At 38.9% G+C, this 19896-nt stretch overlaps 1 protein-coding gene across 4 annotated transcripts in view; it reads left to right on the top strand.

Annotated features, from left to right (window-relative positions):
* Nucleotides 1-19896, top strand: part of DNAJB6 (DnaJ heat shock protein family (Hsp40) member B6) — a 56436-nt gene that overhangs the window by 19911 nt on the left and 16629 nt on the right. For all 4 annotated transcript variants that reach the window (XM_056485075.1, XM_056485072.1, XM_056485071.1 and 1 more), the window contains exons 6-8: nucleotides 2938-3072; nucleotides 3832-3976; nucleotides 5418-5488. In XM_056485075.1, the coding sequence (XP_056341050.1) occupies nucleotides 2938-3072; nucleotides 3832-3976; nucleotides 5418-5488 (351 nt within the window). The remainder of the gene's footprint in view (nucleotides 1-2937; nucleotides 3073-3831; nucleotides 3977-5417; nucleotides 5489-19896) is intronic.

Here is a 19896-nt window from a genome sequence, read left to right as displayed (position 1 = left end):
AGTGCAGCTATTTTCACACAGGTTTGTTAGTGTACAATCTTTTGTGTTGCTGGGGGTTTTGGGTTCCAATCTCCACATTAACATTTATATCCAGACATGAGTTACTCTTAACTATCACTGGTTTAACATTTCAATTTTCTGAAGCTTAAAAGTTGTATTTATATAGGATTTTCCCCTAATTCGAAAGTTTGTGGGTTTTTTTTTTTTTTTTTTGTTTGTTTTTTTTTTTTTTTTTGTTTTTTTTTTTTTTTTTGTTGTTGTTTGTTTGTTTGTTTGGTGATTTTTTTTTTCTCTTTTGCTGCTTAGTTTTCCTAGTCTGATATGCTGCTCACATTCAGTAAAAAATGGACTGGAAGTACCAAAATGACTCTAAGAAGAATCATATAAAAAAACCCAGCACCTTGCATTTGAGCGGTTTGGAAAAGAGCTTTTTTTTGTGAAAAGGTTATCAGGGATGCAAAGGTTCTGCTAAGATAGACTTACAGGGCTGAAATGTTATTATTTTGCTGAGTGGTGCTATTAATCATCCTGATTTAGGGAGTAAAAGCATAAAGAGGATGTGAGTAGCAGTGAGGTTGCTACATCAATGTGTATTTGGTGGGAGATACAGCAAATGATAGTGCAGCAGCCTCCTGCTGCCTTCTCTCAATGGTTTTGGTATTTTTTTTTCCTTCTGCATGCTGTACTTGGCTGTCAGAGTCATAAAGGAATAGTTTCTCTGACAAGTCCTGCCCCTTTTCCTGTCTCTGCACAATCCGTCTTGCTGAGCATTCCGCGGTGCACTGCGGAAGAGTGGCTGCTCTGTCTTACGTGAGAATTACAGGAAGAGCACTGGAGGATTGTTCCCAGGCTGCTGACAGCAATCACCTGACATTTGGACACGTGCTGATACCAAGAGCTGACCTCTTCCTTTGCTGTGCAGGCTGATAAGGCATGGCCAAGTCTTGGTTAGGTTTTGGTGTGGCAATAACCCACTGAGAAGCTGGGTTGATATCAGGGATCTCTAGGACAGTCCATGATCTTCCCTTAAATAACTTTGTTTCTGCAGCTGTTGTGCAGGGGAGGAGAGATTCACTTGCAGAAGAGGCTGATAGGCTGTGGGAGATTAAAAACTCAGAGCTTACATGAGAGGTTGTTTTGTTTTTATTCAAACTCCAGGTAACGAGAAAATTATAAATAGAAAACTTAACAGTGGGAGTAATATAGTATAGATCATTTGTACACGTGAGTGAATGACCTTCATAACTAACCTATGAGTCATTCCTATGAGAATAAATTGGACTACAAAACAATTAACTACAGTGGTTGGTACTTGCTGGTTGATCTGCTAGACTGACAAAATTGACCTTTTTTAAAAATGGGCATAGTGCTTCTTTTGGAAATTATAATAATTCCTGTATTTCCACACTCAAGTGTTGGTTAACGTCTATAAAGGTACTAATAGGTAATAATCTTTATATTGAGGAAAACTTACGTTACATGGAAAAAAAAAAGAAGCTACTAAACAAAAAGTGTCTGAGGTAGAAAAACACTCATCACGTGCTTGCCAGTATATGTAAGATAAAAGTTTGGTGCTGTACTGTTTTATTCAGTAACTGTGGAGGTTAGGAGAGGGGTAGGGGTATCTTTTAGCAGCTGCCCTTGTTCAGCATAAATACATTTTGGCATTTCAATTGCATATAAACCAGATGGCAACTTACATATTTTTATTATCATACTGATTACTTAATGATGCATCATGCATATTGCATTAACTTGGTGATTTGTCATAAATCATCATGGGTTTTTGTGGAAGTACCAGAAGTGGAACAAATACTGCATTTCTGAACTTCTCTTTGTCAGTTGTAGCTCTGAGCAGTCAGGCAGTCACAAATCTTGCCTTGCTTTCACATCTCTGTTCGTGCTATCACCAGGTTCTGCATTTTTCATTAAAACCTTATTCTGAGCTTTCAATACTGATGTGCAAAACTTGGTCAAATCATTGGTGTTCTCCATAACACTTTTTCTGGGAGAATTGTGATTGATCAAGAGAGTGAGTAGTTGTAGCTCCTAAACTTTTTTGTTTTAATGCAAGTATTATGTTTATTAACTTCGTTTATGATTGCAATTTTTTTCTGTTGTTCTTTGTCTTGAGAGAATTAGAAAAAAGCAGTTTTCTGATAATTCTAGTAAATAAAGACTGCTTGTATAGGTGCTGGTGTTGTACCCCATGGCCTGACACCTCCCCCATTTTTTTTTTCCTTTTTGGAAAGAGGCTATTGTCTTCCTGGCGGGGATGGAACAATAGCTGTTCTGAATGACATAACAGTGGAACTTGAACTTGAAATAACATTTTATCAGTGACCCCCTTTCTCTATTTTTGCCCTCTCCCTCCTGCTTGGTACAGACGAATGCCTCTTTGGGACACTGTGTGTAAACTGCTGCACTTTGTTGCTAAATGTACATCAGAATATGTGTGTGGAGTATCTAATGTGGCAAGTGCTAAATTAAACACTTGGAATGCTTTAGGATTATGAGTCATCAATCCTTGGCTGCTGTTTTTAGATTTCAGTAATTAATACAATCTATCTGGAAGTTATTTTTCAGATCATGGTGATCCACAATAAATCTTGAACAGAAATAAGCTGGAAAGTTCAGGTATCTTTGTGCAGTATTTTGCATTAGGTTCAGTAGTTTTTAATGCTAAACAGGAAAAAAAAGGAAATCAACTACTTTTTTTATATAAAATTATTGTTAGGTCCAGAAGCAAGCAGAATTTAGACCAGAAGGAGCACAGGAATTACCTTTGGGGACGTCTCAGTTCAGTAGCCTCAAATATTTCAAAGCAAGAATCTCATCTGTTAATAATTTTCTTTTTTTAAATAAAGAATTCCTTATGATTGAATACAGAATCACTCAATAATATTTACCTCTTAAATGTTGTCTTCTGTTTTGTAGAAGACCCTTTTGAGGACTTCTTCGGGGTCAGGCGGGGTCCAAGGGGAGGCAGGAACAGAGGTGGTGGTGGATCATTTTTGTCTACCTTTGGTGGATTCCCTGCCTTTGGAAGTGGCTTTTCTCCATTTGACGCAAGTAAGTATAACATTTAAAAAGAAATGCAATTTTGGCTCACAAAGCAGTATAATAAGCTGGCTTCTCCATTCAGGCAATTCTGTGACTGTGACTGATTATTTTTTTTTTTTTTTTAAATTATGCTGCTCTCTTTAAGATGTAAATGTAAATAAAGCCATAGTTTGGGCTACCTGAAAGTTCGTAAAAAGTAAGCAGATCTCTAAGAAGTATAACTTATGTTTTCTTTATTTTGGTGCTATAGTTTCTTTATGGCTTTAGCATTCTCTTGTTCTGTTTGCTTTCAGGAGTGTGGTGGCTTTTATTACAGGTCCTGAAAAACACACGCCTAAACCCCATGGTACTACTTAGTTTGAGTGTTGGGAATCTGGTATTGGTTGGGATGTTACTGATACAGGACTTGTTCTGCCTGCCAGCTTGGGGCATCCCAACATCTGCACTAAAGCTGATGATCAGATTCATTAGAGTTGCTGGCTTTCCCCTGAGTGCAGAGCATGGATAAAGGCTGAATGCCTTTTCAGGGGAGGAGCTAGCAAATGGTTTTTGGACAATGCTGTGCATTTGGAACTTGAACTGTGGGTCCATAAGAGAGAAGTGGCTGGGGCTGGAGCTGTGGTTTTAGTATCATGCTGGTGTTAATGCCATCTAGTCACTGATGCTGAGGCCTTCCTGAAAGTAGGATGTAGCCTGAGTGGATGATAAATTTGGATTCCACAGTCATGCAGTCATTACATTTTATTCAAATGCCTTCTTTTTCCATAGGTTTTACGTCGTTTGGCTCTCTGGGACATGGAGGCCTTACTTCATCGTTCTCCTCTACGTCATTTGGTGGCAGTGGGATGGGAAGCTTCAAATCTGTATCAACCTCAACTAAAATAGTTAATGGCAGAAAAATTACTACAAAGAGGTAAGCGATATAAATATATTTATATGAAACTATGTGTAGAGATGTGCAACCTATAATTACAATTACATACATATAAATACACTGTATCTTTGCATACACACATATAGTGATACATGTTTTTGTTTTTTTACTTTTGTTATTATGTTCATCATATTACTTGGATTTCCCTGAATGCTTAAAAGATTTTGAAGTACTTTATTGGGTTCTCTTCTTGGCGTTGTTGAGTTACTTAATGCTGTAGCTGGAGCTCTTTTAGGCTTCAGAACCTCCTGTGTAGTGTTGCACCTTTTATTACGGTCCTTGACTACTGTGTGCCTGGTCAGCTTGAACTTCTGGGAGGAAAGTGTGCTTTGTGTCTATTGATTGTGAAGCTTTTTAACTGGGGATTGGGAAGAATTTTAATTTTGCAGACATTATGAAAGAATTTTCCCTAGCATCTGCTTAGTGTGCTTTCCTAGTGTTTGAGTGAAGTCTTGATAGTAATTTTTTTTGGGTCTGTTAAGTGAAATAAGCAGCTGAAACCTACTATGGAGAAAAATGTGCCTGTTTGTTGGAAAGTGCATTTTCAAGTCCTATACACAATGTACTTTCTCTCCATTTCATGCTTGTGATGGGGAAATCAGTGCGTTTGGGAAGCCCAAGTCTTAGTTAGCTATAGAATAACCTACATGGAATATGATAATCAGTAGGAGTACTGAACAAGCAGTTAAATGTAATTTCATTACTTAAAATACAGAAAAGCGAGGGAGGATGAATTTTTTTCTTTAATTTGTGTCCCGTACTTGTAAGTGCATGGTTCTTCTGTGAACTGTTGTATGGGAGAGCTCCTATCATCTTGACCACTTAAAAACAGCCTCTGGATCACATGCTGGTGTGGTCATGATATTTTTCTGTGAGTGTATTCCAGAAAAATCTGAGAACTCAAAAGCTCTTTAATAATCTCTTTTCAATCAGGGATGCTTCAGTTTTGTAATATACATGCTCAGGTCATATAGTAGGTCTGCAAATTACTTAATCAAATTAAAAGTTGATTGAAGACTGTCTTGTGTGCAAAATTATGATCGGATCTAGAATATCATACATTTAACAACTGGGTAGGGACTAAAGGCAATGTCAAGATTGTGCAGTTGATCCAGGCATTTAGGCCTGGATAACAGTGTGTGAGCACAACTGTGACAATCTATGAGGAGGCAGCTGTTACTGTGAACTCCACATCCTGGAGGATTCCAACTTCCAGAAGGCAGTTTTCCTGACTAAGCAGTGGGGAAATGCAGATGGTTACTGGTGACAGCTCTGGTGCTGGTAAACACCAAAGCTTGCCAAGTACAGTTGCATTAAGCTGGTGTGCTCCCTTAGAGTTTGTTACCTAAACCTGAGGTCTGGTGTGTTTAAAACTGCCTGCAGTACTCCCAAATGGCTCATAATGTTTTTTGTCTTTTAGGATTGTTGAGAATGGACAAGAGAGAGTAGAAGTTGAAGAAGATGGCCAGTTAAGGTCGCTAACAATAAATGGTAAGGAGCAGCTGCTACGCTTGGATAACAAGTAATTCAACGCACGCATTTAACAGAAATTTTAAGCTATAACAGCCACCATTTGAGGATTGACAGGAACATTTTTTGAAGATTTCAAACGAATTCAACTTTCTGTATATCCGTACTCAATCTTAAGTAGTATAAGTAGCTCACAGAAGCTCGTATTTGTCATAGACTTTTGAGTTAATCGTTGGGACCACATCAATTGGACCATTTTTTGTCCTTAAAATTGTTGTAAACTTCTGTATGCACTTTTCTTTTCTTATCTGTGATCAAGGTGAACCATGATCCTTCAGTAGTGCTAGGGCAAGGTGTACACTAACACTAGCATGAATCTTGCTTTTTCCAATTTGAAATGTGAGCCAATTAGTAGTTCAAGTCTGCTGTGAAGTTAACAGTTCCAGGATAACCTTTTTAATAATTTCAACTTTTTTTTTTTTTTTTTTTTTTTTTAAATGTTTAGTAGTGAACAATGTTAATACATTTCTGGTAATGCATTTCTGGTTTAAATAAATTAAGGATGTTTTCTAGTTGTGCATGAATGCAGACAACTTTAGTAAGTTTTGACAAATGTTTAAATGTGTAATGTAAGCAAAAGGTAAACAAAAGTGAAGCCAGTGAGCTGAGTCTTTTGTCATTTGCTAAAAAAAAAAAATTCAAAATGAATAAATGCTGATGTTTGTGGTGCATTCTTTCATGAATGGCATTTGTAACCTTCCTGTGTCTGTGTGTGATTTGGGCAACTTGGGAAAACGGTGCTTTTTTTTTTTTTTTTTTCCCCATCTTTTTCTTCAGTCTTAAGGATGAGGGCCTTTTTTCTTTGCAGATGTTTTCTTCAGTGTGACTGAAAACATGATTTTTAATTTCATTTCTAAACCTGTATTTGAAGCACCTATTTTTAAGAAGCATTCAGAGACTGACTCTCTTAACTCCATCTTTTGCCCTAATATGTAATTATTTTAGGTCTAGGCCTAAAGCAACTGTATTTTAAAAAGTTTTCTAAAGTTATTCTGAGATTTGCTTCAAAAAATAATTTGTAGTAAATATAAATATACATTTGATAAGTTTATTTAACATTTAATAATTACAAAGACTGAGAATTATGAGATTTTTTTTCTTTTGCTATTTTGAGAACAAATAATAATTGCTTTGAAGATTTGGACAAAATTATTCGGATTATGGTATCTCACTCTTATTTTTAGTCCTCAACCAAAAATCAAAAGATGGATTAATGCCCTTTGTTAAATTAACAGAGTGAAGTAAAGTGTTCATTTGTAGCTAAGACCAGATTTTCAGAGTTGAGTGAAAGATGATTTGGTTTATTGTGTCCCAGAGAAAGCATGCAGGTAGCTAATGGTGTATGTTAATACCTGCCAGGTTCTGGATAGTTCCATGCATGGATCATGGATGTCCAGTTTTCATCTGTGCTCCAGCTTTGAACATCTGGCCTTCACAAAACTCTTCAGGGTGGCTTAGTGTTTTTAAAAAAAAAAAAAGCATGGTGTTTTCAAATGATCACCTAATGCCTTCTTGCTAAACACCATCTGCTTTGTACTAACAAATGTCTTGATTATTAAGTACATTGAAAAGATATGCTCTTGTTTTTCATGCAGGAAAACCATTTCAACTTAAGCCAAACCAAGCTAACAAACTGCTACAACAGAATTCGTATTTGCAGTAAAGTTAGTATATTGTACTTTAGTCCCTCTACCATTAATGCTAATTTGAGAACTGAAAAAAATAACATGTAGAAGAAAAAATATGTACTTTGGATTTGGGACTAAAGCAGTTACATACCTTTTCAAGTTCTTTGCAGAGTTCCTGTCACTTCAGTGTTGTGTTTTTGATGTAGAAGCACAAACTTAGTTTAGAACTAAACAGTGTTTTCTTGTTAATGCTGGTTTTTCCCTCCCCATGTATGTTACTTCTTGATCCAGATAACTAAAAATGACATTGATTTCAAAATTTGGCTTTGTTGTGATGTCTTGAGTTATTAAAAATGTTAATTTATATTTATAGGATGCAGTGTGCTCCTTTAAATTATGTAAATTGTAAAAAGTGCTTTAAAATTGATTAACCAAGTCAAATAAAATTAGGACAATCTGGAGTTGAGTTTGAATGCCTTCCTCTGGATACCAGTAGGTTTTATATTAAAGTGCCAAACTTCGCCTTCTGTTTTTATTCCAAGTCTTCTTCTTTAACATTTAAATTACCTTGCCCAGGTTAACCTGAACACAATTAGGGTGGCAAATCTGTACCCACGTGCTTATCTTCTTACCTAGGAAAGTGTGGTCCTTCTCACAGTGTTACACACCAACAGGTCACACCAGGGTTCTGTAGTGAATTTTTTAACACTAAATGTGCTCAAGATCCAGTGTTTTGGATAGTCTCTGTTCTGCCTTCAGATCCCTGAAGCTGCTTGTCAGAGCTGGCCAAAATGCAGCATTAAAATGGCAGTGCTGCATTTCTTTGGTAGAAAGACAAACTGGCAAAACACAAGGAATGAGTCAGCAGAAGGCAGAGTTTGGCAGTAGATTCCTGCAGGAATGAGAGACCCACACGCCAGCGTTTCCATAGGCTGGTGGTTGAACTGGATATGTGGTCTTGGTCCAAATACATCACTGGACCAGCAGTTCCAGTTCCAGGTTTAAAAAATTGTCTTCATTCACTTGACCTAAAGCTAACAGTCTCCTTCTCTTTCAGTGTGTTTTTTGAAATAGTTACACTACCACATCCAACATGTTTTTGATGCAACTTCTTGCATCCAGGTCCTTTTTTTATAACACAAATCCACATTCCATGTTATATTCAGAATTTCTTCTGCTGAATTTAGTTATTTTCTCCTGAAAATACACTTGTTAGGTTGCTTTGAAAAAAATTTACATTCTTCCTTTCTAATATATAATTTGCATGATGTACAAGACCTGTTTATTAGAAGTGACAGATCATCAAGGGCAGCACATTTCCTTAGACTTCTGTTTTGGCCAAAATAGTACAAAATAATTAATAACAGAAAAAGTTATTGATAGCAAATGCTGGGTACAAATGAACAGTGGATGAGGCAACTTTGAAAACCAAATGCTGTTGGATTAAAAGTGCCATCTTTTTATACATCAGGGATTAATTTATAATATTTAGGGACACCATCCCATTTAAATTAAGCTTCCTAGAAAAACAGCTGTTTGCAAAAACCAAGATGGAGTTTCTGAACCTGCTAAGTCATTTACTCTCTCATGCTCTGCTTCAAAGTTCATTGGTGGATACAAGAACTTTGTAATGCTTTCTCCTGGTGTAGCCTCCTTTGGGCCCCTTGTGCATGGCAGTGATTCCAGTGCAGCACACTAACCCCAGTTTCTCTGTAGATTGCATGGCACCTACTCCTTTCACTTGGCTTTACTGAAGGAGTTTGAGGTTTTATGTTAGAATGCTTCACATTGTAAAATGGCTGCACTCCTGCAGTGCTCAGTTCTCACAATACCTTCTCCGCTGAGAATCAGAGGGGCTGGTTTGTGGTTTAGGGTGACAAAGTTTCTCTGCAGAGAATGTGTAAGGTGGATCCTGTATCAACTTGTGATTAATTGATGAGCTGAGTTAGAATGCTGAAAACAAGATTGTAAAAGATTTAAAAACCCATAATCTCTAAGCCCAGAGGGTTTGTATCTCTTCTCCGTGTTTGTGTATGGTTATCCTGTTTCCTTGACTCCTTCAGTGTTTTGACATTAGGTGTAACTGGAGGTTTGTCTTTTGTATTTAACTGTGCTGTGTTTCAGATCATCTGTGGGATGGTCCAGTGATAAAGTTAGATTTTTTTTTTTTTTTTTTTTGTAAGTGTGAGTTTCCTGAATCTGCTTCTGTTCTGTTTGAGAAATGAGCTTAATACCTCCTTTGCCCGAGTTTAATCTGTGGTTGTAACAGGATAGTGCTTCTGAAGATGATTGTGTTGCAGAATGAATGCTACAGCTGTTTGATGCTAGTGGTCAGAGAACCTTGGAAAATGGCTCAGTACTTAAAATACTTGTTAACCTTTTTGTGGAAATGTTTCTTAGTATTTATGGAAAATTTCCCTCTTTGGTTCTGATTTTTGGATGTTCTGGTATTTGGACTTGTTTTCAAATCATGGGCTAGTGGCAATATGGACATCAGTAATCTGCCAGTCAGCAGTAACCAAACTTTGAAACTTTCATTTTTTTAACATAAGAAAGCTTTGCATTGTCTGCTCCCTCAGGGCTTGTTTGCTTTAGGATTGAATTGCAACCACAGACTTAATTTGTCTAGTACTCAACACAGACAGTTTGGGTTTTCTTGTTATTATTTGTCTTCAGGTAGTTTTCCTAGGTACAGAACTTCTTGTCTTCCACCTGAAATGCTGAAATGGTCCTTACGTTACACTGTGGCTGGAATGAAGAATGTTGATTTTGTTAGTGATACAAACTGCCTTTGAATTTATAATTCTAGTGGGTTTCCTACTTGGTTTTGAAAAAAATAGCTCTGTTAGAGTTGGTTGTTGAATGAAGTACACTCCTGAAAGGTTAGAGCCAAAGGTGGTTGGTTTATACTTTGCTGTATAGGTCATACATTCACAAAATACTAAACCTCATGTTGGAGATGCTGCTGTCAGATTAAAAAACCCGAAAGAATTAAAATCCGGTGATGATCAGAGCCATAACTCTGAACCTCTGCAAGCTGTGCTGATTTAAACTCATTGAAACTTCTCTGAAAACTCTGTTCTGGCAGACTCAGCACTGCTTTAGGTGTTATCTCACTTACAACAGCTGGTAGAAAGTTAATCAAAACCCCACATGAGTACTCTATGCTCTGTCATGCTGCTGTGGCCAAAAGATAGGAGTTTGGAGGTGATAGTGCCCAGGCCTGAAAGCTGGGCTGTCCTGGTGTGAGGTAGATTGCACTGATGGCCTGACTGCTAATTACCTTATAAATAAAGGAAGTGGAAGACTTTCAGATGTTGTCAGCTTCAAAATGTTGTGGTGGGGGTTAAAGTATGTTTAATTGAGAAGATAAGTAAAACATTTTATCAGAAGGACGCTGTTAAATAGAATTCTCCTTAGTTTCTCTGGCTTTTACAATAAGGTTAACTTTGCAGCATATTGAGTTAATTTTAAACTAAAAGCAGGTAATTTTTGAATCTGACTTAAAAGTTACAGTCAAGAAAATGTATTTTTAGAGACTGCTGGTAATAACTCTTAACATTTGGCTTTGGCCTATAGCTTATCCATGCCTCTGAATCTCAAATGAGGGCTCTTCTAGATTGTCGTTTCAATGCAACCAACTTCAAGTGAATTTCATAAAAACAGACAAAACAAAACCCTGTAGCTGCTAGTTTACCAGCAGTAAAAGTTGAATCCTTTCATTCACCTGAATGTTAGAGACAGATTATTAGATAGTAACACCTAGTTTGTAGAAGCTCATGTGAGATTGCAGGTGTGTTACTGACAGAACAGGTAACATGATACATTAAGAATGCTTCAGTTCCTGCTTTTTTTTTTTTTTTTTGACTGTTAGAAGTCAAATTTGAAATTTCCTGCATTGTTTCTTATTTGTAAATTTATTTGAGTTAATAGAATGAGAGAGGAGTCCAGCTTGGGTCACTCTACATAGAATTTATGTTGTGGAACACACATTCCTGATGGCCAGAAAACAGAATTACTTGACTGTGTCTGTGCTTGAAGGTGTTAGTAAACCAGCTGAAAATGCAAAGCAGTAGTTCTAGAATCTTCTGTCTTGGTTCCAGTCACAAGCTTGATTGAATTGTGGTGAAAAGGGACTTTGCCTCCCAATAATAAAGGAAGTCATAAGGCTGCAGAGGCTTTGAGACATCTGGTAGAGAAGCTGGGCAGCCTCATCCATCTTTCAGTTTCCTTCCAGAAATACATGTCAAGTGTGTGTTAATCTTTGTAACTGATATATAGAGTAAGATTAACTTGTTAATTTATCACACATTTGCATAACTGTCACCATAGCCACCTCTGGCAAAGTTTTCTCATACACATATAGTTGGAGTCTGCCTTTTACTCTTCACAGAAACTAAATCTGCGTTTGTCATCCTGTTGTGATATTTGTCAAACTCAGCAATGGAAATATTGTGCTTTGCATTTGTGAAAGAGCATTCTGCAGTATCAGTCTCTGTCATTCTCCTTCCAGGAGGAGCTAGACTGTGGATGTTTTAAAATTGATTTGAACTTCTCTGCAAAAGTGTTTTTGAAGGAAAATGGAGAAAACCCACATGCCAAGGCTTGGCCTCTCCTGCAGCATTTCTTAGCTAGAGGACTTGGCCTCCTGTCTCCAGAGTTTGGCCAGGTTTGTGTAAGGACACTGCCTCTCATAAGAAGGCACTTTGGTGCTTTGAGTTATTTGGACATCTCCTGTTAAGTAGTCACTCAGACACTCATGAGAATTATTCTACTAATCTCATTTCTTACTGCTGGGTGCCTATGGAAATACGGTCAGGTCCTTCTCACCAAGTGTACTGCACTTTGAAAATGAAAGGGCTTTATTCATCTGTTCTACACAGAGTGGGAGCTGGGTGTCCAGAAGAGCAGTATAGAGCTAGAAATTCCCTTAGAGCTGTTCTGGGTGTATCTGGTACTGCCTGCACACAGGAGTAGCATTCACAAGCCTCTTGCCTTCAGTTTTTGACTGAGCTTCTGAGTAACTACAAAGAGATGGAATATTTTTCTCTTGGGGACATTTCTCATGGGAACTTGAGAGTAGGGCAACCACCAAAATGTTTCTTTTATTAAACACCTCTAGTTCTGCTTCTGTCTTTTCTGGGATTGGATGGTTTAGCCCTGAGAAGAACAGCAAATCTTAAGATCCTTGAAACCAGTAAGGGAGAAGCAGGAAAACAATGCAGCTTGTTTTGTGCTGTTGACATAAATTTCAAGGACTTTTCTCCTCATTTGGCTTTTGCCTTTCTCATCAGGAAAACATGATCACGAGTTATCACAGTGAATGCAGAAGTGGTGGGTGTTTGTGTCTCCTCCTCCAGTGAACCCTGTCTGTTCTCTGCTGCCCAGGCCCAGGGCTGCTCTGGAGGCTGTTCTCCTGCCAGCACAAGCAAGGGAGGTGGTTCAGCAGCCTGAGGATGGTGTGCCAAATTCCACTTTGATTCTAAAAAAATGTGTACACCAGTTAGAAAAAACTGTGCATATCAGAGGTCGCCTTGTTTGGAAGAAGAGTATAAATATTTGTATCAGGCTAGACAAATTCAAATGAGAAGATAAGCATACATTTTTAACACATGGATGATTAACTGTTGGAAGAAGCTGCCAAGAGCAGTAGTTTCTCTGGCTTACAGTGTCTTAAAGACCAGCTTTCTGAAAAATATCTCCTAGTGAGAAGGGAGTGCTTGGGTTTACAGAGAAGTAGTGGGAGCTCTGGGAGCCAGGGGCACAGAGCAAGATGCACCATGGAGCACAGTGTTCCTTCCAGCCCTCCTTCATTTCTATCTTGGCTTCTTCCCTCCTGATGTGTTGACATCAATGCACAGGTCATGTTCCCTTGCTGTGGTTTTGTGACTGGGGGCTGCTTTGCCTTGGGAGGTGCCAGGGAAGCAGGGGAGCTGGCAAGAGAGGAGCCAACACCACGTGCATCTGGGGCAGCCTGATGACTATTGCCCTAAAGCATCCAGTTTGGGATGTGTAGGTGCCAAGAGTGGACTTCATGTGGGAGAAGACATTCTGGATCTGTTGAGGTAAGTTGCTTTATTGTAATGAATGAATTGGATGTTAAGTGAGGAGAAACCAGGGTGAGGTCCGTGATGACTGTGCCAGGGAATTATATTTGGAATTTGCAGTACAGTGAGCCCTTGTGTATGTCCTGTCTTCTCACCAACTACTGACTGCACACCTTGAGGCACCCTAATTCCAGCTCCTGAGTTGAAGAATAGGAGGTCACTAGGTAATCAATGTAATGATACACCGAAGAGCCACATTTCAGAGTAAACTATTCATTTTCTTGAATGTGGGCAATGTTATAATGATCTAAAGTTTTTTATTTTTGGTGTGTGTTAAATCTTATATAGCTAGCAATACATGTGTTTAGAATTTCAAGTAACAATGATGAAAAGAGCTGGCTTTTTGTTAATGGAATCACCTTTGGTAGTGTGCTAAATGCTTAAGACTGCATTATGTCAGATAAATAGTTCTACAGAATAGCCAGGGAAGTGTCCTACAGGGCTTATGTGTGTGAAAAACCTGTGTGGATGCTTTTTTGGGTTTTATATATACCCAGAGCTGTGTTTGTTAGTTTTATTTCTAAGAGAAACTTGAGGAAAGACACTTCCTAGAATTATAACTCAGCAGCATTTGGGTCATATAAGCAAAAAACAGTTTGTAACAAAACTAAAATGTAAGCTATTGTGTGGTAAAATCCTGGTGTCTCTTAAGGTCCTTCCATATTTTCTGGGAGAGTTATCCTGCTTGAAGAGTGCTGGAACTCCAGAATGTTAGTCTTCAATGGTCAAATGAACCATATTTTGAGATCTAAGTATTCAGCCCTGAAAATAGCCTTTGTGCAGTCTCCTTTCTGAGCAAGTGATAAAAACTGTAAGGCTTTTGCCAGTCACCAGCATGGACAGAGCCAGCTGTAGTGACACAAGGAATCTTATTAATGGAAAAGCAAACAAGTGTACGTGCTGTACTGCTCTGCCCTTTTCTGGCCTAAAAGGAGGCTGGGACAGAAATATTTCTGTAGTTTGCAAAGTGTGTAGCCAGTATACACCTTGAATGTTCATTAGAAGTAAAAGGCTTCAAAACTAATTATTTTTAAATGTACCAGAACTGTAAGTTGTGAAAGCAAAACAATTCTATCAATTTTATCTGTGTTTTTCAAGGACCTTCAGAGGTTTGAGTTGCATTCTGTGTGAAATCTATTTCAGAGTGGAAAACACAATTCTGTTTGCTGTACAAGTCTCCTGTTACATCACGGCAGAGTCACTGCCATGTGTTCATAGACTAAACAACATTTTCTTTTGAGAAGCAGGTTGAAAATGACAAGTGGATTGGTTTTTACCACTGTTAAGTAAAAAGAAAATTATGTGTACTTTGCTGTACGTATTTTAGAGGTGTTATATCTCAATGTCAGCTACTACCACATAGTATTTAAATTGGAAGGTCTATTGAAAGGGGAGGGCACGTCTACATAATTTCAGAAGTACTTTTGAAGCATTGCTATTGCCCTACTTTTGATCTATATTGAAAGTATTAACCTGGAAGAATTGGAAGAAAGTCCTTTTGGTTAAAGGCTGAGATAAAGTAGAGTAATTTGTCCTGAAGCCTTCTTTCTCATAGCAGTTTTGTAGCCATTAATACTTTATTTATTAATAGCTATAACTCTGTCTTGAAAAGTGTCATAGAACAGAAAGTGACTTTTAAGAGACTTTTAATGCAGTGACTAATTGAGAAGATGCTTCTTGTAATCACTTCTAAAAACAAGAAGCTCAGCTCAGGGAAATAACATATTTTTCTGAGAAGACACAGGTGTTTAAACCTCCCTGCTCTTCTTGATGGACCAAATTGAGAACATAAGATTAATTGACTACTCTTACATGGTTTCCACTCTTCCCTCTCCTCCAGCGCTTGCTCTGAGATCAGATCACATGTGTGCTTTTGCCCTCGAAATGTTTATAGAAGATGATGACAACATCCCTGGTAACCCTTTTCGTGGAATAAATCATGAAGCCAAGTGCATGCCCGTGCTGCTCTGTGCAGGGGGGGTGCTTGTTGCCCTGCACAGAATAGTTTCCAATAGTGGAAAGTTCTTTTATGAGAGCTGTTTGAGGGGGGGAATTTTGCCTTGTGCCTCCCAGCTCGCTCCTCCTGAAACCAAAAGCCAGCCCATGGTTCATGCTGGGCTCTCGATTCAGCTTGCTGTTGTTTTCTGGGCGTGGTGGCAAAATTACCCAAATTGTCAGTGTCTCCTGTTGAGTTTGGGCCTGTAAGTGGCACAGAGCCAAGCTGGCAACTTCGAATGTAGCTTTCATGTAGATGATAGATTGTTATAGAGGTCAAAGAGGTCAAAGCCTCTTGGGTTTTCTATTTTTGTGACAATTCTGGCTAATCTTTCCTTAAAATATAGGTCTTCCAGATTTCAGTTGAAACTGGGGTAGAGGTGGACACTCAGGTCCTAGCTGAACTGTCATTAATGTCTATTTATTGCTATTACAATAGTGTGATTTTATTTATTGATTTATCTTCTCAAATGAATTCTGTGCTTTGAAGGCTTCTGCAAACAGATTCCATCTCCTGGAAGGTTATGTTGATGCCCTTTTGGCTCCAATTCTGTTTCCAGCCCACTATTCAGTCTTGACTAAGCAACTTTCTCCTTAGAAAAACAGTTCATGATTCTTTTATTTAGTATTTTTAAATATTACTGTAAAAGGAGATTGTTTCTGTAGAGATACCAGGCTGTATCAACCAGCAGTTCAAGCAAGGTCAGAATTTTAATTGGAAAGTGATGAAATGTTCTCAAATGTGCAAAATCTGGGTCTATTTCTGTCAGTCACTGACTTGCATGATAACAAGTGTAGGTGAACATCAGCCTTACCCGTTGTGCATCTGTTCCAGGTTTCCTTTCTCTGTCACAGTGCAGGACAATTCCAGCCCTGCAAAGGGAGCCACACTGGTTCACAAGACTCAGGAGAAATACTTTTGTGTAAATGAAGTTTGACACCCTCACACTTAGTAAAAATGTTGGCACATGTTTCTGAGAAGAGTCTGAGTTTGCTGGTGTCCAAGAGGAGGTGCAGTAGCTCTGCTGGACGCTGCACTTTGGGCTGCCAGTAGTGCAAAATTGTTACGCAACTCAAACCTCTGCAGTTATGGTATTTATTTTTATAGTTTTTCAAATATTTATACCATGATAGAGTGAACCCACTGAGAAATAGTCACTTAAACATTTGGAAAATGTTTCACTGCCAGTACAGAATTACAGGAGATGAGGGTACTTCTTTATGCTGGTGAATTTGAGCAGAAGCTGGTTATGGCAACTTCAGGTGTCGAGTTGTTCAGTTGTGCAGTTTTGGTGGGTGTAGCCCTCCCCAAGTCACATCCACCTCTCCAGCAAGAGCCAGTGGGCACTGCAGTCACATCCACCCTTCTGGAATGTGGAGTGCTCCAGCTTCTCTGCCTTTATGGTAGTTCTTAAATACTGTCCTCCCTTTTTCACTTTGGCCCCAGAGATTGAGTTTGGAAATGATTGTTACTGTCCTTGGTGCTTCATCCCATGGATCTCAAAGGTGTGTGAGAGGAGGAGGTCAGATGGTGCCACTGCAGCAACACAGTGGGGAGCAGCCCTTGCTCTGGCCATGGACAACCCTGGGGTGGCCATCCTGGGAAATACATGGCCTTCCTGGGTGCACCAAGAGGTACTAATGTCGCTCTTCAAACTCTCCTTCTCTTCCCAAAACTCACAAAGCTCTCTTGGTAAAATCTTGCCTGCTCCCACTGGATCTCTGCAGAAGGAGTGTGTAAACTGACAGTGCTGTTGCCAGGCACAAAAGAGAATTGTAAGTATTGTTAGTGCTGGGTGGTGGTCATGTTCCTGGTTTGGTGTTTGGGCTTTTTTCAGTTGAGAAAATCTTCATTTCTGTGCTCTCTTTATTGACTGACTGGGTCAGAAGTTCTGTTTGAGAAGCATACATGGAACAATTTATTTGTGTCTGTTTAAATACATGCATGTATATGTATGCATCCATTTGCATTTATAAACATTGTTACTGATAGGATTTGAAAAATAAGTTGTATTTCTAAACTGTGGTGGGTTTTAAGGCATAGATCTTGACTATGGGTGGGAAAGGAAGAATGTTTGGAAACTCTTGAGAGTTCTGTGATGGATTGGAGATGCCAGACAACAAAAGGTGGTGCAACTTGGGAGTCATGTCTCCTCTAAGGCCAACAGTTCGTGTTTCATAATTAAATGCAGTATTTAGTTAAAGCTACTATTGAATGTCAACTTCAAACACTATTTTTAAAAAAATTCAGGCTTGTCATTTTTGTGTCAAAAATTGAGGAGCAGCTAATGACTTAGTGTTCCCATTGTTGGGAAGATGTCAGAAAAAGGACTGGGTTTTGTGATGAAGGTTCATGAAACACTTTGAAACCCACTGAGCCATCAGAAGAGATGTCCTGTTACTGTGAGCATGTGATGTTTTCAGGGTCATTTAAAAGATGATGGTCTCTGGAGCTCTGTAAATCAGAGATGTGTGCTCACACTGGAAGATGGGATTTGCCTGCTGTAGTCCTAGTATTACAGGGATAGGTAGATGAGGAATAAATTGCATGTTGGGTGGTATAACTGGAGAGGCAGGTATCCCTTCTTTTTTTTGTAATTAATACGTGGAACCCTTAGTGTCAGAGCCATACTGTCATATTTAAGCTTCAGGGTAGAAGAGAGAATATTTTTCAAATGATTAACCTGAAAAGATGAGACCTTGCAAACTCATGGACAGTGCAGTATGAAGTGTGGAGCTTGCACTTACTGTCTCGTGTCTGTGATATTTCAACAGCACTAATAGCCATTTGATGAAAGTATAAACTTAGTGATTTTGTGCTTTTGCCAAATTACTATGGAAGTGTTGACAAAACAGCTGGGGAAGTCATTCATCACATTTTTCTGAAGCCACTCATGAGATTCTTTTCTTTTTAAATTTAACTGCATGGCTTTTTCTTGATGTATCTTTTTTTCTCTTACGGTAATTTGGGTTTGCTGTGCATTAAGGTTTTGAAGAAGGGTTTAAAGCTGATAATCAATGGAAAAATATGTAACACAGCTGTACAATTAGCAAATTAGGGCTTGCTCAGAACTGTTCTGGAGATGCTCTTTTAGAGAGGGCCACTAATGGGAATTTAAGATGACATGTTGTTACTTTAACTCATTAGTTTTTAAGAGTTACAAAGAATGGTTGCAAAACAAGAAGAACACTTTTTCTCTGCTTTTGCTGTTTAAAGTGCTTTTTTTAGTAGAAGCCAATTTTGCTTGACCTGGTGGTGGTATCTCCTAGGGGAGCTGAAGACAAGAAGCAAAGTTTTGTGTTTGGGGGCAGTGAAGGAACTGGGGGGTTCTGGAGAACAAGTGTGAGAGGTGTGAAAGTCCATGAGGCCCTGCTTGGGCACAGGGGCAGAGAAAACACTGGTGGGAGGCACCATGGAGGACCTGGCAGGGCTTTATGTAGTTGCACTGTGGAATTTTTATTTCTTTGTTTTCCCCTAGTAGTGAGTATTAAGTTTCATTATAAGGGCTGGTTCCTTTTTTCTTTTTCTTCTTTTCTTTTTCTCAGTAGAATTTTGGTTTGCACTTCAAATACAATTTCAAAGTGAAACTGCAAGGCTGCCTCGTGGTAGAGATGAAACCCATGGGGATTTCTGTCTGAGGCTGAAATATAGTTGAGATGAAAAACCCCTCTTTGTTTCAGGACAATTTGAGTTGGAAGGGACCTTAAAGTTCAGCCAGTTCTGACATGGCAGGGACACCTTCCACTATCCTGGGTTGCTCAGCCCCATCCAACCTGACCTTGGACACTTCCAGGGATAAGGCAGCTACAGCTTTGCTGGGCAACCTGTGCCAGGGCCTCACTGCCCCCACAGTAAAGATTTCTTCCAAATATCTAATCTAAACCTGCCCCCTTTCAATGATTTAAAGCCATTTCCCCTTGTCCTATCACTATCTGCCCTTGTAAGTATCAAACCAAATATAATAATTTGCTGTCAGTGATGGAATTTCTGGAGGAAGAGGAGCCATGTAAGAGACAGGTACAGTGTTCTGAGCTCCACCTCAGCTGTGTGTTGTGTGAGCTGTGCTGGAGAGAGAAGCCCCAAGAGTAGGAGCCCATGGTACAGGTTGTTAAAGGGGTCTGGTCACTTCAGTGTAGTGTTGTGCAATGAGACTTGCGGGAAACTGGGGTAGACCTCTGACAGGACCCTGAAAAATGTAGAAAATACAATCTTTAATCTTGGTGGCTGTTTAAAAATCAGATCCATTTGGTCAAATTCCAAGCTTGAAATCTTGCTAATTTGTATAAATATAGGTCAAGCTGTGAAGCTTATTCCTCATTCTTTGCTTCCTTTCAAAATTCATGCAGAAATGAATAAAAGGCTGTGCTTGATAAAGTCTTTTAAAATTAATAAAATTCCCTTTGAGCTGCAGCATGCAAATTGGGTCATCTCTCTGCTTGCTGGAAACGTGAGGATTCCTGTTACCTCCTGCCATTTGCATTTCCAACACCCCAGATATTTAAAATGAGGGCAAGTGGCATTATCCATATGGATGCCCTGGTGTGCTTTAACAGAAGAAAAATAGCTGCAGAAACCTGGATGTGCTCAGCATGTGCCTTCTCTCTTGCTTCACAAACAATGCAGGACCAATTCACTGGG

This window comes from Oenanthe melanoleuca, chromosome 2 (assembly GCF_029582105.1).
Source record: "Oenanthe melanoleuca isolate GR-GAL-2019-014 chromosome 2, OMel1.0, whole genome shotgun sequence".
Taxonomy (NCBI): Eukaryota; Metazoa; Chordata; class Aves; order Passeriformes; family Muscicapidae; genus Oenanthe; species Oenanthe melanoleuca.
This window is presented reverse-complemented; position numbering and strand designations above follow the sequence as displayed.